Source organism: Lepisosteus platostomus, chromosome 6 (genome assembly GCF_059453375.1).
Source record: "Lepisosteus platostomus isolate fLepPlt1 chromosome 6, fLepPlt1.hap1, whole genome shotgun sequence".
NCBI lineage: Eukaryota > Metazoa > Chordata > Actinopteri > Semionotiformes > Lepisosteidae > Lepisosteus > Lepisosteus platostomus.
Window position 1 is genome coordinate 14,637,595 of NC_142616.1, and position 20,321 is coordinate 14,657,915.

Sequence of the window (20,321 nt, forward strand, 5' to 3'; positions counted from 1 at the left end):
CTTGAAATCATTGGTATTTAAGGAAAGCTCAACCATCAAGGATCACATCATCAACAGCATTGACCATTTGGATTCAGACAGGTTGAAGAGACTTAAGAACAAGCTCTTTGGAAGATGAGGCCAGTTTCCTGGGGTGGAAGTAGCCAACTGTGACAAGATAGAACTGGTATTGTCTAATTGCTGTCCTTCAGGAATATGGTGAAGTTAGCCTGACATTTGGTGTATCATTCATGAAAACAGCTCAATCAGTTCAGAACTGAAAAGCATGTTGGGACTGTCATGCCCAGACAGGTAGCCCTTGGTAGCCAGGAGAGACTGCAGTGCTTCTCTGAACAAACACATTTCTCATTTCTCATGTAGCTCCAATTGCTACACGCTTGGGTTGCGTGCATATTCACCCCTCCTTGACCATCTATAAATCACCCGAACTGCCATTAACCATTAACCACTACACTCTGGTCTGTCCCCGCGTCTCTCAGTTCTCATTATTATTAGTTATTCTTAAACTAATTCGAGAATAAACCCTCTTCCAGACTCCTAGCCCCAAACTCCAGTTACCTGAACTTGCCTTGACCCTGTTCTGTCTGAAACATTCCCATGGGTTATTATCCTGCCTATATAACCAGCCTTTTTCCCAGCCTGGACCCAGCTCTGACATTTTTTCCTCTTTTCTCTATAATCTCCGACAGTTTCCGGAAATCGCGGACCATCTGCAGTTGGATTGCATTCCGGCCTTTACATGTAGCAGTCAGTCTGAATAAACCATGTCATAACAGCAACATAGTAAGTGCTAAAGGTGATTTTTTTAAATATTCAGAGTTATGTTGTGGTTTTCTACTACACGGAATAGTTTTTTTACCCACTTATAGAGCGTTACCTTTTAAAATTTATATTGTATGTCCCATCACAGTAAAATAAGTTTAGCTGTTTATTGTTTCAAAAAACTGACAAAAATTGAGAAAGTCATAACAAGTGAGGGGACCTTATCTTTACTTAACTAATCTTTCTTTAGTTAATAAGCAAAATGCTTCAGAAGACATCTCTCTCATCTCTCATCTCAGACACAGTTTTAAATGAAAGGTCAGGAGGAGGTCAAGCCATAACCTCACACACTTACGAGTTTCTGTGTATGTTTCGCATTTTGTTTTCGCCTCCCTCTCACCACCCAGTCATTGTGCTTGCAGCAGCTTCCTGGCTCATCCTTACAGAACAGATCGCCTTTCTGTCAGCCACTGGCAAGTTCAGAAAACAAGTTCAGATCATGCCCCTACTCAGAAAAGAAATGAGAGTCACTCATTGTGACTTTATTCTAGTTCTGGAGTTATGTATGCATACGATTTACGTACCATGATGTATATATGAACAAGTAAAAGTTTATTCCATGCTGAAAAGGGAAGAAAAGAAACACAACATTTCAGCTGTGGAGCCTTCTTTGGGTATGAGAAAGAGAGGGAAGTCGGTAGCGTATAAAGCATAGGAGGACAAAAGCACAGACTGAGAGATCAGTGTGATCATGGCCGTTAGAGGTGAAATGAGACTATGGGCTTGTAGAGATCTTTAATCCTGACAGTCCTAACATGTTCATTGATGCAGTCTCTGAGTCTCCTTCTTATTTCCCCAATGTAGATGGTTGGGCATTGTCTGCAAGAGATGCAGTTAATAAGGTTGCTGGAGGTACAAGATGTCATCTGAGCAATCCAGAATTGTTCTGAGGGCCCTTAAATGAGCGTGGTGTTAGATATATATTTTCAGGTGATGCAGTTAGTTCTGTTGCAGGGGAAAGAGCCTGTTGTGGATGGTTGTTGAGGGTGGTCAAAGGAGCTGTGAACAAGGAAGTTACACAGATTAGGTGGGCAGTGATATGAGATGATGGGAGGTCATAAAAAAGGGTACCAATGGAAGGATCATCCTGTAAGATGGAAAGTTCTTGTTAATGGTCCTGGGGATAGAAAGTGTGTTAGGGTGGTAGGGAAGCACCAAAGGAATGTGGTTGTGAGGTGGTAAACTCATCACTTCCTGATTGAGTTTATGATCTGTGGTCTGTTTTTGGCTCAGGTGAGGGCCTTGTTGATAACATGGGTGGGGTATCCTCTGTTGATGAAAAAAGTGCATTTTGAGTGCTTGGTTTTGGAAAAACATGAGGAACTGTGAAAAAGGGAGAGAATTTTTAGAATTTCAGGTGGGTAGTTCAGGTGGGTATGTTTATTTAGTATGTTTAGGGTGAAATGAGCTGTACAGGATTTAGCTTTGTGAATCTGTGGGTTTGTAATAGACCGAAGTAGAGAGTCCTGGATGGTTAGTGAATAAGTTTATGTCTAGAAACAGAAGAGTATTGGAAGATATGTTAACTGTATATTTGTGGGAAGGGTGGAAGTTGATGAAGTGATGCTGGAATTGTTCTAGCTGTTCATTAGAGCATGTGGCGGTACCAATGTAGTCATCGATGTATCGCCTGTAGAGGTCAGAGACAAAGCATGTGTACGAAGCGAAGAAGCATTCTTCTACCCAAAAATATTGGCATAGCTGGGTCCCATCCTGGTGCCCATGGCGACTCCACTAACCTGCTGATAAAAAAAAGTAGTGACAGTGGTAGTGGTAGTGTCATAAAAGCTTTTTCAGGACCTTATGCAGACGGCAGAATCCGGAGGGGAGTGAGAGAAACACAGGGAAAAAGACTAGGAAAAAGCCGGAGTGGGATCCGGCGAAGGGTCGGGGAATAAAGAGGGTAACGGGGCCAGGCGCTCCCAGCCCTGGACCCAGATGGTCAGGAGCCAGTTGTGAAGTCGATGCCATCAAGGCCCTCCTGGACTCACTGCTAAACGGGCTTCCAGGCGTCCATCTTCCAAAGCTGAGCCCAGGCTGGTAGGAGCGTCTGGCTTTTGTAGGACTGGGGCTGGAACCGGAGGCAGGTGTAGGAAATCAAAGATAAACAAGAAAGGGCTTCCTTGTCCTTAAGAAGAAGGGTAATGGTGGTAGAGCAGAGAAGTGCAGAGACCTTTTTGTGGGCAGTGGCTCAAAAGGGGAGAAGGGGCACTTTTCGGGGCAGGATTTGTAACATTAGAGTATCCTGGATGCAAATCAGTGCCCACTTGTATTTCTGTGTTTTTTAATTTTACAGGAAGTTTGGATGTGACTTCAGAGACATTATAATATTCACAACCTTGGCAAAAAATGGTTGTCCATAATTGCTGATTAACATAATTGTTGTTTGATTAACAGACAATATATTATACACCCTCTACTGAGCATATACTTTATTTTCCTGATATAATAATCATCAACTTTATTTTATATAGCAACTTAAAGGGTGGCTTCTCGAAGCGCTTTACAGAATGACAACAACAATAAATACAAACAATACACAAGATAAAACACAATTACAATATACAGAGCAGACCATGGATGGTGGTACTAAGAAAAGCAGAGGGGTGAAGAATGGAACCAGTTAAGTAAAGCCTCTTCTAAAGAAGAAGGTTTTAAATCTGGATTTGAAGGAGTTTAGAGAAGGTGACTCTCTGATATCCTTGGGAAGAGAGTTCCAGAGTTTGGGGGCATAACAGGAGAGGACCCTGTCACCCATAGAATGAAGACGGGCTTGGGGGACAGTTAGAAGACCAGAATTAGAAGAGCGAAGGTTGTGAGGTGGGGAGTAGGGCGATAATAGTTCAGACAGGTACTGAGGTGCCAGGCCATGCAGAGCCTTATAGGTTAGAATGAGGATATTAAAGTCCACACGGAATTTGACAGGAAGCCAGTGCAAGGATCCCAGGATAGGAGTAATGTGAACACTTGCACTAGACCCATTCAGGATTCCGTCTGCTGAATTTTGGACACACTGCAGTTTTATCAATGTAGATTTAGATACCCCAGAGAGTAGAGCTCTACAGTAGTAAATTCGGGAGAACATAATTGTGTTGATCAGCTTTTCAGCCACAGTAAGTGATAACATAGGGCGTAATCTAGCCATATTTTTGAGGTGAAAAAAAGATGTTTAAAAAATGCTGAACATGTGGGTCGAATGTTAAGCCAGAATCAAATATCACCCCTAGGTTTTTTCATTTAGACTGAAGCTCAAGTACAGAACCATCTACAGACAGGGTTACAGGAATGGCATTACAAAGTTGATGGAGGTGCCGATAAGCATGACTTCAGTCTTGTCGCAGTTAAGATGAAGGAAATTTTGAATCATCCAAGTTTTTGTCAGACATGCAATTAGATAAAATAGAGAAAGCTACATCGGGGTAAGGTTTGGTAAGGATGTATCATCAGTATTATCAGCATGGAAATGATAGCTGAGGCCATGTGATCTTAAAAGCTGACCAAGTGGAAACATGTGTTGTGTCAAACAAATGACAGCAAACTGGGTGTCAGTGTAGCAGAAGTCTTCTTTATTACATATGCATATGGGAGCCTAGCTCTTGCAGGCCAGACTCAAAGAAGTATTACAAAGAGTGGTCTTTTTGTACAGTAAAGTCTGTAAAACTTGTCCATAAAAGGGATTTGACATCGGCTGTGGACATGAAGAAGAGTTAAGCAAGTTTCTCATTGTTTTTGTAACACTGCCAGGAACATATTGCAGTTATGCCTTGCGATTACAACAGACATGACAGTTCAGCATATACAGACAAAAGTGGAACTACATACTTTCACAACTGCTGGAGTGGAAAGTTTCAAGACAAGTGTTTAAGATATCAAAGACTTATAGAAGAATTAAGAATAATTTCTTCACATGTAAATGCCCAGTATCGAGCCCTGAGGAACACCAGACTTAACAAGACCAATTTCAGACCTACTATATACCCATTAAGACAGACAAAGTGACAGGGATCAGTGAGGTAAGACTTGAACCACTTGAGAGCAGTGTCAGAAACTCCAAACACAGTCTCAAGACGAGAAAGTAAGATGTTATGGTCAACAGTGTCAAAAGCAGCACTGAGATCAAGAAGGATGAGTATAGAAAGAGAACCAGAATCAGAAGCTATTAGAAGATCGTTAGTGACTTTGACCAGGGCAGTTTCTGTGCTGTGAAGTTGTTGGAAGCCAGATTGGAGGGGTTCGAAAAGGTTGTTTGTCATGAGGTGGTTACGTAACTGAAATGTGACAGCACGTTCCAGAATTTTTGGAAGAAAGGGTAAGTTGGAGATGGGGAGAACATTGTTTAGATTGTCGAGAGCCATGTTAGGCTTTTTTGGCATGGGGGTAATGGCAGCAGTTTTGAGGACCGTTAGTACAATGTCAGTGCTCAAGGATTCATTTATAATATTGAGGACAACGGGACAGAGAGAAGAGAAACAGGACTGAAATAAAGTGGTGGGAATGGGATCTAAAATAGATGTGGTGGGTTTCATGTGTGTAACTAGTTTATTAAGGGATGTTGAGTCCAGAAGAGAGATGTTGGAGAGAGAAGAACCAGAAAAGTTCCTCTCGTAACACTTTTGTGTTTCACCTACAGATGAGCTTCCAAGACTACTGTGTAAGTTGTTTGTCTGTGTGTCTATGTGTTTTAACATTGCTATTTTTCTCCTGATGAGTCAGTAAGTTTAAACAGATACATACTAGATTCTTTGGTACACATTTTGTATGTGCAGGTGTGCTTCTACAACACTGAAAGCTGTGACAATAACACTATTATTTCTTGTACTGGCATGTCATCATATCTGCTGTTTCCTTTGAATCTACACTTAATGGAAACTTTGTATAGAATGTAGGTCACAATGGATAACGACGCCTGCTAAACAAATGTGAGATGTTTTTCAAGATTTTCAATATAAGTAGGGACTAACAAGCAGTCTAATATTCAAACTGTATGATCATTAATCAAGAATCTCAGTTTAAATTAATATTAAAATCCATCCAACACATGCTTTCCTTTATTTTGCCTGTAGGCCGGCTTGCTGTGGACCTGGGTGAGTAGCCAAAGTGTTGCAGAACTTCATTTTCATGATTCCTGAAAGAGTAGAGTAACACAGTACAGCAGATGTAAGTGAGCTTATGATTGGTGACCTCAGGTCTATTTGTGGAATAACTACATGCAGACAGCTCCCCAGGTCTGGAACTGAACCCCAGACCCCAGCAATGAAAGGTAGCAATGCTGTGTCACGGATGTTGGAAGGGACAAACCGTGGAATGGCAGGAGAGTGAAAAAAGACCCATATGCGTAGCGGAGGAACGGGGGTTAGCCCGGGCTCAGCAGTTCAAGAGTCGGATAGAAACCAATGCCCTCAGGCAGTGGACATGGGGAGATGCTAGGCGGGTCTCAGGACATCTGAAACTCAATGCTGAACAAAGGTGAATGAGAGACCCGGAAATATCTAGCCTCAGAGAGAGAGACACTGGAAGGACAGCAAAGCACAGGAAACTAGGGACAGGAAAGAGTAGGAGTACCTTCTGGCTGCAGAGGGTGTGACATGCTGTTCTCTGCACCACCGTGCTGCTTATCCCTTTATTCTGGAAATGCCCCTGCACTACAAGACAGTAGCTGTTTATAAATACTTTTTTATCTGTTATGTGTTAAAAAGGTATGCTTCTTAATGAAATGGGATTCTTCTTTCTTAAATATATAATTTGTTCAGCATTGGTACCACATTTTGTTCTTTTACTTTATGCTAAAAACGTGGATACCCACACTCTCAGTCAAACAGTAAACTGCTTACTGGCTTCCTCACAGATAAATAAATCCACACTGGGGATTTGCTCATCCATCTATACCTCTTCTAACCACTTCTCCTAATTCAGGGTCATGGCAGGAGCCAGTCCCAACAAGCAACAGGAGCAAGACAGGATACACCCTGGACAGGACAACCACCCCATCACAGGGCAGGCAGACACACAGACACACAGACACACTGGACAGGACACCACCAGGAGGAAACCCACATGAACACGGAGAACAGGCAAACTCCACAAAGACAGCACCCCAGGAATTAGGCCCAGGGCCGCAGCAATGTGAAACAACATTGCTCACCACTCTGCCACCTTGGAATCTTCAAATGGAAGAACAAACTTTCTCTGGATTGCAATCCAGTCCAGTGCAGTCAAAGTCAAACCAAACCAGCCTCACGGGTTAAAAGGAAATTTTTTGTGGTGTTACAAAAAGATTCAAAGTAAAGAAAGAAATATTCCTGAATAACAAACACATACAGTATCATACAGTATACGAAATACTATAAAATGATGCACTACATTGAACACAGAATCCACCAATTTACCAATAAATACTTTAATACTGTAAATAGTTTTATAACAGTTGAGATGAGACACTGAATAGCGTCAGAGTAGATGCTTCTGCAGAACTACTCTAGATTTGAGACAGGAAACTCATTCGCAATTTAAGAAGCTTGTGGTTAAGAAAAGGCTATAACAAAGATGAAAGCGGACTGAAGATATGACAAATGAAACGGAAACACGAAGGGTTTTACAAACTGACACCTCACCTCCGTGCTCCTTGTGTGACCTAAAGCACGTCCCTCTGCCTTTGTAATTATCTCTGAACTGCAGAGAAAAACCTCAGTGTCTGTCAACAGTTCTTCCGCTTCCATTTTCCAGATCAAGTCTTCAAAATTGCCTTGACAGCAAAAGCAGAGACTTCTAATAAAATTATTACAATACAGCACCTATAAAAAAAAACTATTTTAAAATGCAGAGGAAAATATTTATACATTGCAGGTATAGGGGGAAGTCCAATTATTTCACTTAGATTAAGTGTTATTAAAGATTTCTAGTAAGGTTTGTGTGCCTTTACCTATAGCCTGTTGCTTGTTACAGGAATGTAGCTAAAGAGGAACCGTTCTGTGAGCTCAGTCGCAGGATGATCTAAAGGTCTTTGTATGTGGGAAGACTTTCCTAGGACAGTCCAGATCCAGTTGTCCATAAGCCCTAAGATGGATGTCCACTGCAAGCTCCTGAATGTCCAGCAGATAGCCTAGATACCTGGGCTGGACATAATCTTAAAAGTCACAGGCCATGGACAATCATCCAAGAAGATTATCAACCAGCCAGAGACCTGACGGGAATGGAGACACACTCCACCTGGTAGCTTCTTGACCAATCACCAACTGTATTTTCCCCAGTTAAAAAGTTGTGCATCACCTCTAACTTTCCCGCTGAACCAATTTGGCTGACTGACAACAGAACCATGTGCCAGCCACACTTGTTGTCTAAACTTTGGTACTTAAACGTTTTTCTGAAGCTCCAAGTTTGAGACTAAGCCAGTACTTAAAGACAGAATTATTTAAGCATCAATGCAGCAGAGCACAGATTGGACAGCACTGTGACAGACACAGTCAGCTTTTCCCCTATCGGTCTCCGCTGGAGTTACGAATCCACGTTTGTGGTTGAGTATAATATAATATCGACTATTACTGTCCTCGAGAATTCTATTGTTACATTAACACATGTTGATACCAATTTAATTCATTTAAGCAACACTATTTACTTATTAGAACCTGAATATTGATGTGTTTATAAGGAGCTAGTGTAATTGATCTTGTACTATGTGTATTATCCTTGTTTTATGAAACATTCCTTTATACTCATTATAGCTCAATAATTCTCATGTGCCATCTGAATCAAATCCGACTCTTGTGTATTTACCTCAAATGCTTTTATGTACAAATTGTTTTATACTTAAATAGATGCATTCTGTGTGTTGTGAATCCTCCTGAAGAGTCCCTGTTGTTCTGCTGATTGATTCCTAATAGCCAAAGTAAACTCACACTGTTTAGTGTTACAACTAAATATTCTGTCAGTAAATTCACACAAAACCCCAAAACAGGTCTCCACTGGATTAAGGTATATTCCAAGCAATATAACTGCAGGCAAATAGACTCCACAGGTTAAGATTTGTCATCAGATGGGTTGATCAACAAATGTTTCCTGTAAGGTCACAGGTCAGCGGTGTGTATCTGTGGTCACTGATAAGTTCATACACACTCACTGTCCATGTGGGACTCCTGCTCTGCTCCTTGTGGGAGCAGTCTTGTGGGATTCTTCCCCATTGTCGTCATAAAGCCTGGAGAAGCCCGTGCCTGTTCACGGGTCTCTGAGCCCAAACAGCCACAGTTCACCCCAGATCACCCCAGCAGTGATTAATGTCAGAGGTACATTAATTGGGAGAACTGTTCACTGGTCTCTGAGCCCAGACAGTCACAGTTCACCCCAGATCACCCCAGCAGTGATTAATGTCAGAGGTACATTAATTGTGAGAACTGTTCACTGGTGTCTGAGTCCTGGAAGCCCATTGGGATGGCAGTATGTGGGGATCCTCATTTTTATAGCTCATTCGAAAAACAGCAATGCAGTGTGTGCAGAGTAACAGCAGTGCTTTTGAGTTTTCAAGTGCATATCTTGATGTAATCAAGTCTCAAAGCCTTACCCCTTCCAGTGGAGGAATAACTGCTGATCAAAGTCATGAAAAGACAAAGTCTTGGAGGCATAACTGCTTATCTAATGAATTCCAAGGGGCAAGACGAGCTGTGGACTTTGTAACAGTTAACGCTTGTTTCGTTCTTACTGTACTGTAAATATTTTTACTGGAACAAAATACTCTTGGTTCTCATTGTAGGAAATGATGTAATACTTGTTTAATGCAGGTGGAAAAACATCCTGATGATCATGATCTTTAAATTGAACAATAAGAAAAATAATCACTGAATTTAGGAATGTATGAGGTTTATTTAGGCAAGTAAAAGTTTTATTTAGTTCATCAGGACAGGAAAAAAAATTCTGATATAGCAGCTACCCAAGATCCCGCCCCAAGACACACTTGTGAAACAGCAGGTTTGAAGAGTGACTTCAGCAAGTCAAAGCCACAGAGAAGAACTCTGACAGAGAGACGACATACATTCTATAACTACATATATATTGTACTGTAACTGTACCGTATAGTTTGCTAGAAATCACCTCAGTTTTCATTTTTATTGGTATTCAACAAAGCAACTGGGTTAAACTTTAACTTTTTTTACAGTGCATTTGGCGTAATTGTGCTATAAATATTCACAGAGAAACTGTGAGAAGAGCTTTATAGAAAATGAGCTCAGCCATCAAGGACCACATCATCCACAGCCTGGAGAGTCTGGATTCAGACAGGTTGAAGAGATTTAAGGACAAGCTCATTGACATGGGAGGAGGAGGCAAGTTCCCTAGAGCAGAAGCAATCAACTATGATGCCATAGAGCTGGCAACACGTCTGATTGCTGTCTATCAGGAACACGGCGCTGTTAAAAAGACAATTACAATTCTGCGTGGCATTCACGAAAACAAAGTCGCTTCAGATCTGGAAAGCAAGATAGAAAGTGGTAAGTTCTAAAGGTGATTCTTTTAAAATCAGACTCATGTTTTGGTGTTTTACTTCACAGAATAGTTAAAAGCTTGTGTTGTTGTTCTTCTCTTTCTTAAAGAGAGGTTTCCTTTTCAGATCTATATTGAATGTCTCATCACAGTAAAAGAGGTTAAATATACAGTAGCTGTTCATTATTAGAGTATACTGATAGAAATGGAGGATGTCATAACAAATAAGGGGACCTTATCTTTACTAAAGCTATGTATTCTGTTTTTAAAAACAAGCAAAATGCTTCATAAAACAAGTGTCTCTACACAGTTGTAAATGAAAGGTCAGGAGAGAGTCAAACCCTGATCTCACCCACTGACACCTTCCCATGTATGCACTTCATGAGCCTGTGTGACTCTCCTCCCTCCTGCACGAGGTCATTGTGCTTCAGCAGCTTCCTGGCTCATCCAGACACAGAGGTTGCCATTCTGACAGCCACTGGCAAGTTCAGAAAACAAGTTCAGATCAGGCCCCTACTCAGAACAGAAACGCATTGTGACTTTATAATAGTTCTGGAGTTCTGTATGCACATTATCTACATATCGTGATATACTGTATATGTGCACTGTATTGTATCGTGATCTATGCATGAAAGAAAAACAAATGAAAAGTGTTCATTAATATTTTATAAATACACCTGTGCAATGATACTGACTGCACCGCAGTAGGTCAGAAAGATCATGAAATCTGCTGGGTGGCAGCTGAGTGCTGGAGTCTGGTTGTGAAAGTGTGGAGCTCCGTACTGTTACTGCAGTCATCACTGTTTCACCCGTACTGACATTTTCCTTCATTGTCATTGACAGATGACTCTTCTGATGAGGACGAGGATGATGATGAAGATGAGGATGAGGAAGGTGAGTATTTAACATTTATTTAACATTTTCAATATGTCAGAAGAGCTGCCATCTTGTCAGAACCTGCCATCCTCTCACAATGTTTTGGATAATGAAGAACAGAGAACAGAGAGAACAAAACAATTTTCTGATCTGATCCTTCATTCCTGAGACTCTCAGCTTTAGACTACTTTGAAAAAACCTGTACCAGTAACACAATACCTATTAAATCTCTATCCTCTGTTTTCCTTTGCCTTCTGATGACATTTTTCTGGAGCCTTAGCTAAGTAACGAGTGTTTTTGGTTTGAATCTGTTTCCTGTAGTGGACATGAATTGTTGGGTACTGTACACAGTTATGGTCAGAGCGTTGTTGGCATTGCTGACTTGCAGCGCTGAGGCCCTGGGTTCACTTCCGGATTGGGAGTGCTGTCTGTGTGGAGTTGACATGTTCTCCCCGTGTTGTTTCTGCAGCTGCTCTTATTTCCTCTGATAATCCGAAGACATGCTGACAGGTTATCTGGGAAATCTTCTCTATGACTTTGACATAAATCTGGGCCTTCATACCTGTTCTGTTTCTGATTTGATCTTAACAAAGCCCTTTGTTTCAGGGAAGAGAAAGAGCTATCTCAAGGCAGGTTAAAATAACAATAAGTGGGTTCATCTCTAAAACCTCAATGGTCACAAACGTTGCTGCATTTCATTTCCTCTTAAATAAGAACGACTCATTACCAATCAACTGGTAGAACCTGCAGGACCCAGATAATGAGAAGGAATCTGCTCCTCATGGGATGAGCTTGTAAGGGATAATGAAAGTAAAATACATTCACACCTTCATGCCAGATACATAAGAACATAAGAAAGTGTGCAAAGAAATGTGAGGCCACTTAGTCTATTTTGCTTGTATGGTTTTTAATTTGAAAAACTATACTTCCTGTTCCTGATGCTCACGAGAGGTTTACATTTCGGGGGCAGACTCTGTAATTTTGCAGTGATCAGTGGATTTTGTTACTTTCATTCACACGCTTATGAGACTGTTGCCTCATTGACACTTGTTTTGGGATTTCCTTTTCTCCTCTGATATTTTGCTAGAGCATTGACTGCACTAGTGACAACAGTAGTGTAGTAGTGAGAGCTGTAGTGATAGTAGTGACAGAAGTAGTGTCAGTGGTAGTGGTAGTAGTGACAGTAGTAGTGACTGCAGTGAAGTAGTGACAGTAGTATTAGAGGGAATGAAAGTAGTAGTAATAGTAGTGACAGCAGAATTGGTATTAGTGTGTTAGGGTGGTAGGGAAGCACCAAAGGAATGCAGTTGTTACGTCGGGAGTTCCTGATCGGGTTGATGGTCCTGGGGGTGTTTTTGGCTCGGGCAAGGGCCCTGTCAATCACACTGCTGGGGTATCCTCTGTTGATGAAAAAGGAGTACATTTCGAGGGCTTGGTTCTCGAAGTCGATGTTGTCGCTGCATAGTTGTCATAGCCTAAGTAACTGTGAAAAAGGGAGAGAGTTTTTAGTGTGTTTGGGGTGAAATGAGCTGTACAGTAGTAGCTGTAGTAGTAGTGACAGTAGTGGCACTAATGATGATAGTAGTGACCGCAGTAGTGATCTCAAACTTCCATCATCAGCATGAAAAATATAATTAAAAAAATACTGCAGGTCTTGATCTACAATAAATCTTTGCAAGGATGCTGTATATACAGTACAGCAGGTCTGCTGTGTGCACTAACGAAACCAGGAGGATCACACAACAGATCATCAGTGCAATTACTGTTTTCAGCACTGATGAATTTTATCATGGTTTTTATTTTTCTTTATCTTTTTCTGACCTGTTTTTTTTAATTTGTATTGACAGATGAGAGTTCTAAAGAGAAGGGTAAGTTTTAAACATTTTTGGTAACATAAGAGAAGGAAGAATTGCAACATTGAAATTCTTCATCATGGTTGAAGCATAACTTTCAGATGTTCACAATTTTTCTTCAGATGATTGTATTTACTCCACAAAAAGTACTAGAAATGCCTGCGCTTTATATTTCAGTGCTCCTAACACAATATTGTAGCAGACGTGGAGTTAATAAAGGAATAACCATGGCAACATTCTTCAGTAGCGCGCGCACACACACACTCTTTACTTAGAGACCTCAGTCAGCCAGTAACCAGGCAACAGAGACTTTAACACCAAACTCAAGAAGAGCTAAACACACACAAGCACAGTAATGGGAACATGTAGATTTAGGGTTAATAAGCCTCATGGGATGAAACAGGGGTAACCAACAGTCAACTATGTACACAATGCTTCTTAGTCTTTATTTACATAGTCAGGGTTAATTAGTGGTCATCCTGCAGACCCCCAGTCCATCCCCCAGCTACGTTTCCCAGCCGTTAGCCGGGTGTGCATCCGCCAAGACACCAGGCGTGGGCGCTACAATATTTCATATAATGGTTGCACATTTCCAGTAAGAATTTTAATGTGATGTACATTTCATTGTCTTGAACAGTTATGAAATATGCATAAACTAAATTCAGTTGAACTATTGATTTGGTTCCCCTGAAGAGAAAGCAGTGAATATGTCTGTATTGCGGAAGTAGGAGTTAAACCTGTCTGACTTTTGTGTTTTACCCACAGATAAGCTTTTAAAACAACTGCGTAAGTACTCTGTCTTTGTGTGTCTTTGTGTTTTAACACTGCAATTGTCCTACCGATGAAAGTACTGATGTTTAGACAGACAGATGCTACAGTAGCGTCTTTTGGACTCATATGTGCATGTCTGCTTCTACTACACTGAAAGCTGTGACAATAACATAACCCAAGCAGTCTAGCATTCAAACTGCATGTACATTAAGCAAGAATCTCAGTTTAAATGAATATTAAAACCCGTCCAACACATGCTTTCCTCTATTTTGCCTGCAGGCCGGCTTGCTGTGGAGCTGGGTGAGTAGCCAAAGTGTTGCAGAACTTCATTTACAAGATTCCTGAAAGAGTAGACCAGGGGTTCTTAACCTTTTTGAGAGTTCTACCCTTTTTTGGGGTTACTAATATTTTGCGATTACCCGCCGCCCCGCCCGTCTCCACACACACAGACACATTTAAAAACTGTCATGTTGTATAAATTGTAAGCCTACTCACTTAATAATAATAATAACAACTATAATTTTAATTTATATACATTTTTACAGTGACAGTAGCAGTAATAGGTGTGATAATAGTAGTGCAGTAGTATTGACAGTAGTGACATTATCAGTGACAGCATACTGACACTATTAGTGACAATGGTGGTGACAGTAGAAGTGCAGTAGTGGTAGTGACAGCAGTCTCGACAGCAGTAGGAACTGTAGTAGTGACAGCAGAAGTGGCTGCACTTTTGACAGTAAGTAGAGTCTTGACAGCAGTAGTGACAGTAGTACTGACAGTAGTAGTGCAGTGGTGGCAGTAGTGACAGTAGTAGTGTGTGCCTGTGCTGTTGGCATCTCATCTCAGGTCTGAGCATTACTAGATGATCAGTGTTTACAGGCTGCTTAATACATTTTGTTCTTTCTTTTTATAGAAAGATGCAGACCTGGAGGTAAGGAAATAATGTCCTCTGTAACAAAACTCCAATGGCTCAGTTGGGTGTTCTACTAAGTGTGTCTACTCAACTGTGTATTTAATACATATTTCATTCTTCTGTTGTGTCACAGGGAGGGCTGGAGGAGTGCCCAAGTGAATTCTTTCTAAATAGAATGATGGCTCAGCCACAATAGCACTTAGGTGCCAAAGTGGTGGTTTATTTGGACACTGCTCCCCATAAACCAACAATACAATTACAGTATATATAGTGCAAAATAAGAACACAATAGAACAAAAATACACAAAAACTCACAAACACTTCCTCTGAGAGCTATAAGCCAGGAGTCCCACCACCCTTAGGTCCTATCAGCGAACTCAGCTGCCTGGCCCACAGTCAGGTGTTTTGGGTTCACCTCTGTCTGCTGCTTCCTCTGTCCTGCGGCCAAGTCATCCTTTTCCTCCTCCACCTTACACACCATCAGCAAGGTCTGCCCAGGGCATTGTGTGTGTGAGGTGAAACACTATTGGTCTACATGTTTGAGGAACAACCAAACGTTTGTTCCCCGTCTCCCCGTTTGCGCCCATCTCTCCAACCATTATCAATGGAATAAACAACCCCACAATGATATTCTGTTTTAGGATTCCTACTCTCCACACATTTTCAAACAACGGTTGCAGAGACAAGTCATCACGCTGTAAAGAAGCAATATTATCAGGACTTCTCATCCCTGGACAGCAAGACCAGATCCATCAATCTTAGACGTTGGAGTACCCAAGTATTTTGCAATGCGACGCTGGCGGCGTGTTTTTCTTGGCCCTTTAGTTCCTCCCTCACACGGACTATCATCATTGACCGGGAGTGGCTGCAAACCAGCTCTTGCTTGGGCTTTTGTAAAGACCGCACATGATGTTTGTATCCTAGTTTGATTCTCAGAACTTCATTTTGTAACAAGTCTGTTATCACAGGCAGATTATGTCTGCTGGCAGCTCTGGAACAACTCCTGCATTTAACAAGTACTGTACATCTGTGCATCCACCCCCACAGTTAGTTCTGTCATAGGGTGTTTCTGTTTTTCCCTATGTACACCTTAAAAGATTGGTTTCCAAAATCAATTTTACTATCAGGGACAAGGGACTGTTTAACCAGAGTCATTGAACTGCCTGTATCCAGTAGAGCTGTTACTTCCTGACCATTAATTATAACAGGGCAATTTGCTAAATTACCAGCACTCTCACCAGTACTTTTTCCACCCAGGACTGTCTCCCTCCCTTGGGACATAACAGAAACCAGATAGTTTCGGCTTACACACAGCGCAGGTAAAGACTTTATGTCCTGGGGATTCACTGACTATGGTCTTCATCTTGGCCTCCCCCTGCATCCTTCTTGTCTCAGTAGTGCTACCATTAAGGTCCAGGCTCTCCCTGGTACCTCTGGGCATAGAAGATAAGTGTCGTTGATGTTCTCCTTGTTGGGCGTTGATGTATTGAAGAGCCAGCTTGGCTTCTGTCAACCCATTGGCTGGCTTACAGTATGTTCTTTCACCCAGGTCCTGGTGTCACACATAGCAACTGCTCCCCAATGATGACCTTGGCAATCTCCTCTTTGTAACACTGCTCTGGGTGAATCCATCTTCTGTATAGACCGTTCAGGCCTTGTTGGTTTCCATAGGCATTTCTCCTGGTGGAATTGTGGTCATCCTGAAACGCTGTCAGTATGTTTCTGGCGATATGTAAAATTTAGTAAGTAATGCTTCCTTTGGGTCACTGTACGTGTTGGATTGGTCCTCATCCACGGCATTAATTCTCCAAGGCCTTGCCTGTGAGCAGAGGCACTAGCCAACAGGCCCACTCCTTCTCCGGCCAATTCCAGGTTCTGACCATGTGCTCAAATCGCTCCTCACCTTGCTGGTAGGGGGGCCATCTTAGGTTCTTTCCGGAACATGCTCTCTGCTGAAGCACGTGTAGCAGACAAGGGTGTTGAACGCGGTGGACCCCGATCCTGATCTGATGTGGTGCGTTGTCATGGTGCTGGACTACCTGCTGTCTCCACGCTTCCTGGTGTTGCTCCCCAAGCCTGCGTAGCTAGTGCTACCCTGGGCACAACTAAGATCTCCTGAAGGGGGGATTAAAGTCCACGTAATTCTTCCAAATGCCCCTCCTCTCTCTTCTGTTGCCAAGACAGAAAGTCTTGGAGAAGGGCCACCATCTCCCCTTGAGGTTCTGTCATTGGTGCAGGTCCAACAGCTGTTGGTCGTAGAGAGGTGACTCTGGGCCACGCCCCCAGCTCCTCACAACATCCTTCCTCATCCACTTCCTCTGATGATGTCACGGTGCCCCAAGGCTCCTCTGCTTTGAGCTGTGGCAGTGCCTTTGCTTGTGAACGAAGGCCTGCCTGTTTTCTCCAGGGACACACTGTCCTTCGGCTAGCCATCCCACGGCTGCCACCATGGATTAGTACCTAACACATTTACTGAATCTCACCATATTAGACGATTTCTGCATTTTAAAATATGTATTTAAAGTGGTTACCTTATATCCCAGAGATTTTCATCTCTGCTGTGCAGGTTTCTTAGATTCTGCTACTTAGTGCTCTGTAATATTTTGATAAAGTACTCCTGTTCATGTGTTCACGTTCATATGGTTATTATGGTTATCATGCCCTCTCTGTGTTGTTTCTCCTTTGCTGCTTGGCAGCACTTTTGCATTAAAAATACATTTACCTAGCACTTTTCTGGACACTTCACTCAAAGCTTTTTACAGGAACGGGGACTCCCCTCCACCACCATCTATTTGCTCCTGTGTGGATGATGCGCCATTATAATCATCACACATCACCATTCAGTAGGGAGGAGAACAGAGTGATGAATTCAGTTCACAGATGGGGGTTAGTTGGAGGCCATGACTGGTAAGGACCTGGGGGAAATTTAGTCAGGACAGTGCGGTAACACCTCTACTCTTTTCAAGAAACAGTCTGGAATTTACCTTCAAAAGGATGGCACCTTTATACAGTACCCATTCTGTGTATCCATTGATGTCACATTTCCTGTTTCATGTCTTGATTTGTCTTTATGTGGGAGTTTGCTCTCCATAGCAGTTCCTGCATAGTCAGGTCTGCTCTTTCTATGGAGGCACCTGCTCCTCTGGCTTGTTGTTTTATGAGAAGGGGCTCTCTGAAGCAAGACCTTGAAGTCAGGATCCTGCTTGTAGACTGAGGTCATAGCCCTCCTCACAGGAGTCTGAGCATTTTCTCTGTCCCAGAGCTTCTGACTGTGAAGCAGTGAGGCAGAGCTGAGGCTCAGGGACAGAGAGCAGCTTAAACTCCACTGTGGGAGGAGCAGCAACACACAGCACTTTCTCCTGCTGGACACACCCCCCCGACACACAAGGTCACCCTGCTGAACACCTGATCTCAACACAGACAGCAGTAAAGACACACCTGTTCACACATCCGATCTCAACACAGACAGTAACGAAGACACACCTGTTCACCGGAAATATTAGTGAGGACCCTGTGCAGAAATACCAGGACGATCTCTAGAGGCGTAGTCGATATAACAATCTGAGGTCCAAAAGCTGAAGGGGAACAAGTACAAACCCAGAAGCGGAGCCATAAGCCTGGAGGAAGACAAGAGTTGAAACCAGAACAATAATCAAAGTACCAAAACCAAAACCAGGAGATGTGGTTGAAGAATAAACCAGGGTCAGGAAACCAAAAACCAAGTACTGTAGTAAGTAATAGCGAAAGACAAAGTAGCTCTAACCAGGAAAAACCCTAATACTGAGCACAGGGGAGAGTGTGAAGCAGCATTAAATAGGCTGGGGTAAATGGGCTAATTGGGAACCGTGCTGGAATGCGAGGTGGAATGACGAGTCCTCCGGGGGCGTGGCGTAACAGACAGCAGTGAAGACAACCTGTTTTTATCTCCAGCTGGACACAGACAGAAATTTGTTTTTTGTTTTTTCTGGAACTATCGTTTTTTTCTCTTTACAGAATTTGAGAGCGCACGCACTAACGCAGGTGAGACTATTTATTTTCTCAAGCATTCATCAATCTCATTAAAATACACAAAGTACAGGTTCAGTGCGCTGGGATTGCTTAACACTGTTCATCATCAGCTCTTCTCATTGGTCTCCTTTCTTGTCCATAGTGGACGTGACTCTGGACCCCAGAACAGCTCATCCCTGCCTCATTGTGTCTAGGAATGGGAAACAAGTCAGAGATGGCGACATAAGACAGGATCTTCCTGACAATCCAGAGAGATTTTCTTCTTGTGTTGATGTCCTGGGAAAGGATGGGTTCACCTCAGGTCGACATTACTGGGAGGTGAAAGTGAAAAATAAGTCCGCCTGGACTTTAGGCGTCGCCAGAGAGTCGATTAAAAGGAAGGGGCAGATCACACTGTCCCCTGAGAAAGGTTTCTGGACTGTGTGGCTGAGGAAAGGAAAGTATGAAGCAATAACAACCCCTTCTTTCGACCTCCCCCTGACCATGAAGCCCCAGAAGGTGGGGGTGTATGTGGATTATGAGGGGGGGCAGGTCTCCTTTTACAATGTGGAGGAGGAGTCTCATATTTATACGTTCACTTGCAACTTCAGGGAGAAGCTCTACCCTTTCTTCAGCCCCTGTACCGATGATGGGGGTAAAAACTCAGCCCCACTGATCATCACTCCTGTCAGTCCCTCTGAGTGACACACAACATCTGTGGAGGGGGCAGCATGTATAATAACTGCTGTGTATTTTGGGTTCACTAATTTGCCACAGATTGGGTGTACTATTATTTTGTGTTGGGTTTGTTGATCAAACAACAAATAAAATGCCTTCAGTTTTGTTACTCGAGCTTCACTCCAATTATTAAAATTCAATTATTTAATCTGTAAGGGCTGTCAGTCGGACAATATGATTTAAAAATTACTAGTAAAAAGTGAAGGTTGTAAAAATTCTAAAACCTTTTAGAAAAAAATCATTTTTTTTAAATTGTTGTTCATTTTATGTATTTTAACCTGCCTGCTCTTCCGTGTATCTAGCAACAATATGAACAGAAAGGCACAAAGATACTGGAACTACACTGAAAACAAGCATTAAGATTTATGTTGAAAAAGGGAATAAACTCCTTTCTTGACGTAACATTGGACTTAACCCTTTATTCTGTAGCTGTTTATTTATTATTTTTTATCTTGTGAGATTAAAGAAACATGCCTCTCAAAGAAATGGGTTTCGTTTTCAAAGAAATAATTTGTTTAGCATTGTTACCACATTTTGTTCTTTTGCTTTACTCAAAAGGCCAAATTTGTAACGGGAGCCAGTTCAGACTCCCGTGTAGTGCATATTTTGGACCCTATGCAGACGGTAAAATCCGGAAGAGACTGGAGAAGGACAACAGGTAAACACGACAGGGTCAGGATTGGTTGACTGACAGGGGGTCGTGACAATGGTGAACTGGTGCTTGGGGGGGTGGCACAGGCGAGCAAGTCCAAAACTATCCAGAAGGGGAAACCAGGGAGCAGTCCAAAAGTCCATAGCCGGCAGATCCATCCGAAATAAAAACTAGACAAGGATAAAAACCGGAACGGGATCCGGTGCAGGAAGAGGGAGAATAAAAATGGGATAACGGGGCCAGG

At 42.3% G+C, this 20,321-nt stretch overlaps 2 protein-coding genes across 4 annotated transcripts in view; both read left to right on the forward strand.

The window, feature by feature from the left end:
• The window catches only part of LOC148660511 (E3 ubiquitin-protein ligase TRIM69-like), an 88,704-nt gene that overhangs the window by 36,465 nt on the left and 31,918 nt on the right, over positions 1 to 20,321 (forward strand). The window lies entirely within an intron of this gene.
• LOC148660514 (zinc-binding protein A33-like) lies at positions 9,653 to 19,911 on the forward strand. 2 transcript variants are annotated; one of them, XM_088637951.1, is made up of 8 exons: positions 9,653 to 10,295; positions 11,131 to 11,181; positions 13,011 to 13,031; positions 13,782 to 13,802; positions 14,067 to 14,087; positions 14,701 to 14,718; positions 18,694 to 18,720; positions 18,851 to 19,911. In XM_088637951.1, the coding sequence occupies exons 1-8, from the start codon at positions 10,028 to 10,030 to the stop codon at positions 19,390 to 19,392; spliced, it is 969 nt and encodes a 322-aa protein (XP_088494077.1). In that variant the 5' UTR covers positions 9,653 to 10,027; the 3' UTR covers positions 19,393 to 19,911. The 2 variants fall into 2 exon arrangements, with proteins under 2 accessions (XP_088494077.1, XP_088494078.1); XM_088637952.1 differs by lacking the exons at positions 14,067 to 14,087; positions 14,701 to 14,718.